Consider the following 3,277-nt stretch of genomic DNA (forward strand, 5'->3'; position numbering starts at 1 on the left):
TTTTAGGAATTGGACTTCGGATAGAAAATAATTAAGAGTTATCTTGCAATTTAGTATTTACATGTTACATCCCCTTTAGGGCATTGATTTTTTTGGCCACTGCCATTTACAGTTCTAGTCAATAATATTTGGGAAGCACTAAGTAGTATGAGTTGGCAGCAGCATATGCATTTCAATTCTAGCCAAAACCTTTTTTTGTTTGTTATATAAAATAGTTATAGCATAGATGTTATAATGAGAGAGGTGCTGCTTTTTGAAATATTCTTTGGCCAGGAGCAAGTATCGCCAAGGGGTCGTAAGTGGATTTCCTGTGGACGAAAGCTTCCCATTGTGGGCCAAAATGAGATCTCCATTCTCCATTTGTAGAATAGTGAGGCAGGTATTGCTTTACCCCAAGACCATCTATCTCACATAATTCTAAAATCCTTTTGTTCTGACTCAGGATGTGCTCTAAGCCATCACTTCCTGTTGAAGAAGGAGCTGCAGATGAAAGGAATGCCACTAAATAGAAAACATCTTCTTCTGGTAAAACCACAGAAGTTCTGTTGTCCCATCTGTAATTAAGAAACTTATGAATACTACTTTAGGAGATGAACTATTCATTGTTTTTGCTTTATTTTGAGAATTCTTACTTTGATTTGTTCACCGGGTAGATAAGGATGGGGCCATTGCTTGTATTTGTAAGGATATTGCCAAACACTAGTTGAGCAAAAATGTGGATGTTACTTCTGGGGATGAGAAGATTGAGCCATGGATGTGGAACTTCCCACAAGCCTTTAGACCGGAGTTTGATCTCGGAAATGTGAACCCTGTCTAAAAACTCAATGTATGAAACTTGTGATTGAAAAAGTGTTGATGGAATATGGTTTAGCTGAGACAATGAAGTCATAATTTCCTGCATGTATAGTTAAAAAAAAAGAAAAAGAAAATGTGTAAGTGATGGAATTTAATCAATAATATAATAGTTGGTAAAGTTAGGAAGTCCAATTGGCTCACCTGATTTACTATAGCCATTTCTTCAGGGTTGAAGTACTTTGCTAATTCTAGACAGAAGAGAGTTCTTCCATCTGACTTGAAATGACTGGCTTGCGCTGAGTCATTCGAATTGAAGGAGGATCTCCAGTTATTTAAGAGTCCCGTCCTGTTAATTATCACAAATCCTTCAATATAGTCGAATGTGCTTCCTCCAGATATTAACATCTCTTGATCCTTGGCAAATGTGGCAAAATCTGTGTACAGCACTCTAATCCATTTCACCTGTTCATGATGGGACAACAGTCATAATCAGTGTATTCTACTCTCAACTTTCAACTTCAACTGAAGTCAGATACTATTAATATTGTCTTCTAGCTTAATTAATGGTTGCCTCTTTTTTTTTCTTTTACCATTTTAGGTGCTGGTTCCAGCGATATTCTCGCCCGTGTTATGATGCCGAACTGACCGAGTCCTCCGAGAACGCTGTAAAACAGATCACTGTTCTGCTTCTCTGAGCAATTTACCACTTCTCCTTTCCCTGCATTCAAGTATAGTGAGTCCATCTTCGGTTGGTATATTTACTATACTACTATGATGTTACTATACAACATGCATTATGATAGAAGCTCAGACAAGACAATTTTAAAGTCAATATTAATTATGATAATTTGCAGCTCTAGTTTATGCTGAAATTTGTCAGCGTATGATTGTCCTTGAATTTACTTTAACAAACCTGTAACAACTTCCAATTGGCGAACATTACTGATCTGTGGTCCATGCCGAAATGCCTGTCCACTGATCCCAGCATTGGAAAGAGTACCGCCAACTGTTAAATGTAGGTAGTCCGTCCAAGATTTTGGTGCCAACCCATGTTTCAAGGTTTCATGCAGGATATTAATCCATAGCTCACTGCCAGAGACATCCACATGAGGGAAGTTCCCAGTGTGAACCTTCATTTTAGGTCCTTGAAGCGATTCCATGTTGATCACAACGCCTCGGTGGGCTTGTGCCTGGCCCTGGAGTGAGTGACCATGCCCTCTAGCTGCAACTGTGAGGTGTGAACCAGGACCCATCTCCCAAATATGCTTTACCGTGGTGGCAATATCAGAAGCTGACTTTGGGTGTAGAACAGCCGAAGGAAGGAAACTATATCTATTGCCAAAATCTTTTGCTGCATGGTGAACTTGTTTGAAATCGAAATGACCATCAATGGGAAGTGTTTTCAGTGAAGAAGGAATGGTGGGAACGCATAGATTGATTTTAATGGCTATGCAGATGAGGAATAAGATGATGAGGTTCCTTAAGAAATGCATGTTGAGTCTCCTATTGGTACGTTGTACCTATCCTATCTGGGAGCAAATGTGAAGGAAGGGGATGGAAGATGCAAGCAAGGAAGTGAGGAGTTGAGGGGAGCATTTAAAGGGGAAGATTTGGGTGGCTTAGTCAAACTACCTTCACTTGTTTTGACTTGGAATCCGTATGAAGACCGCCTTCTTTGTTTGAGTGGAAGGGTTTTAGGATTTTTTTTTTTCTTTCTTTTGGGGGTTCATTTGTTTATAAAAGAAGCCATCGCAAAACTAACATGGGCCAACTTTGAAGAGAGTCGCAAGACATAAAAAAATCATTGCACTTTTTGTAACAGTTGCAACCGCAACCCCCCCCCCCCAACTTGTCCGTGTCCTGTTACTATATATTACTCTATATTTTCAGTTGAATTCTTCTATTAATTGCTGTATTTTATAAAAGTTATAGATTTAGTCCCTATATTTTAATTTGATCAATTTCAATTTTTGTAGTTTTTGAATTTTAAAATTTTAGTCCAAATTCAAATAGTAACAATTAAATTTTACTAGTTCTGTACTACGCATATAGTTGTAGATTTAATCAATATTCCCTAGTTGTATCATTATAAGTCCATATACTTTTCGAATGTTGAAATTTCAATATTGATGCAAATGATAGTTGTTAATCCATTAACTAGATTATTAGTGAGTGATATATCAAAATATCAAGTTGACATGTCATTACACATATGACAATATATTTGCCGCATTGGATTTTGAAAATAGAACTTATGAATTCAACAATTATTATTTAGTGTGAACTGAAATTTTAAAATTTAAAAGGTATAAGAACTAAAAAGATAAAGTAAAATATAGAGATTAAATCTATAATTTTTATAAAAATAGAGGACTAATAACATAATTTAACATATAGTTTTGGTGTTATAATGGGTATATAATAATTATTTTAAATGTTTGTATATGCATCCTTTGACATGTTATTTATGATATAGAATAGA

General features: G+C 36.2%; 1 protein-coding gene across 1 annotated transcript; it reads right to left on the reverse strand.

Annotated features, from left to right (window-relative positions):
- Positions 1–2,638, reverse strand: LOC108459630 (cytokinin dehydrogenase 6-like). Its single transcript, XM_017759032.2, has 5 exons — positions 1,709–2,638; positions 1,386–1,513; positions 997–1,257; positions 633–895; positions 1–554 (listed from the first exon to the last, which is right to left on the reverse strand). The coding sequence occupies exons 1-5, from the start codon at positions 2,286–2,288 to the stop codon at positions 230–232; spliced, it is 1,557 nt and encodes a 518-aa protein (XP_017614521.1). The 5' UTR covers positions 2,289–2,638; the 3' UTR covers positions 1–229.
- Between the last annotated feature and the right edge of the window lie 639 nt (positions 2,639–3,277).

This window comes from Gossypium arboreum, chromosome 4, assembly GCF_025698485.1.
Source record: "Gossypium arboreum isolate Shixiya-1 chromosome 4, ASM2569848v2, whole genome shotgun sequence".
Lineage (NCBI taxonomy): Eukaryota > Viridiplantae > Streptophyta > Magnoliopsida > Malvales > Malvaceae > Gossypium > Gossypium arboreum.

Coding starts and splice junctions, on each gene's coding strand:
- LOC108459630 (XM_017759032.2), bottom strand. CDS start 2,288: ATGCATTTCTTAAGGAACCTCATCATCTTATTCCTCATCTGCATAGCC. Junction 1,258..1,385: donor TGGAACCAGCACCTAAAATG/GTAAAAGAAAAA, acceptor CATCATGAACAG/GTGAAATGGATTAGAGTGCT. Junction 555..632: donor TACCCGGTGAACAAATCAAA/GTAAGAATTCTC, acceptor TCTTAATTACAG/ATGGGACAACAGAACTTCTG.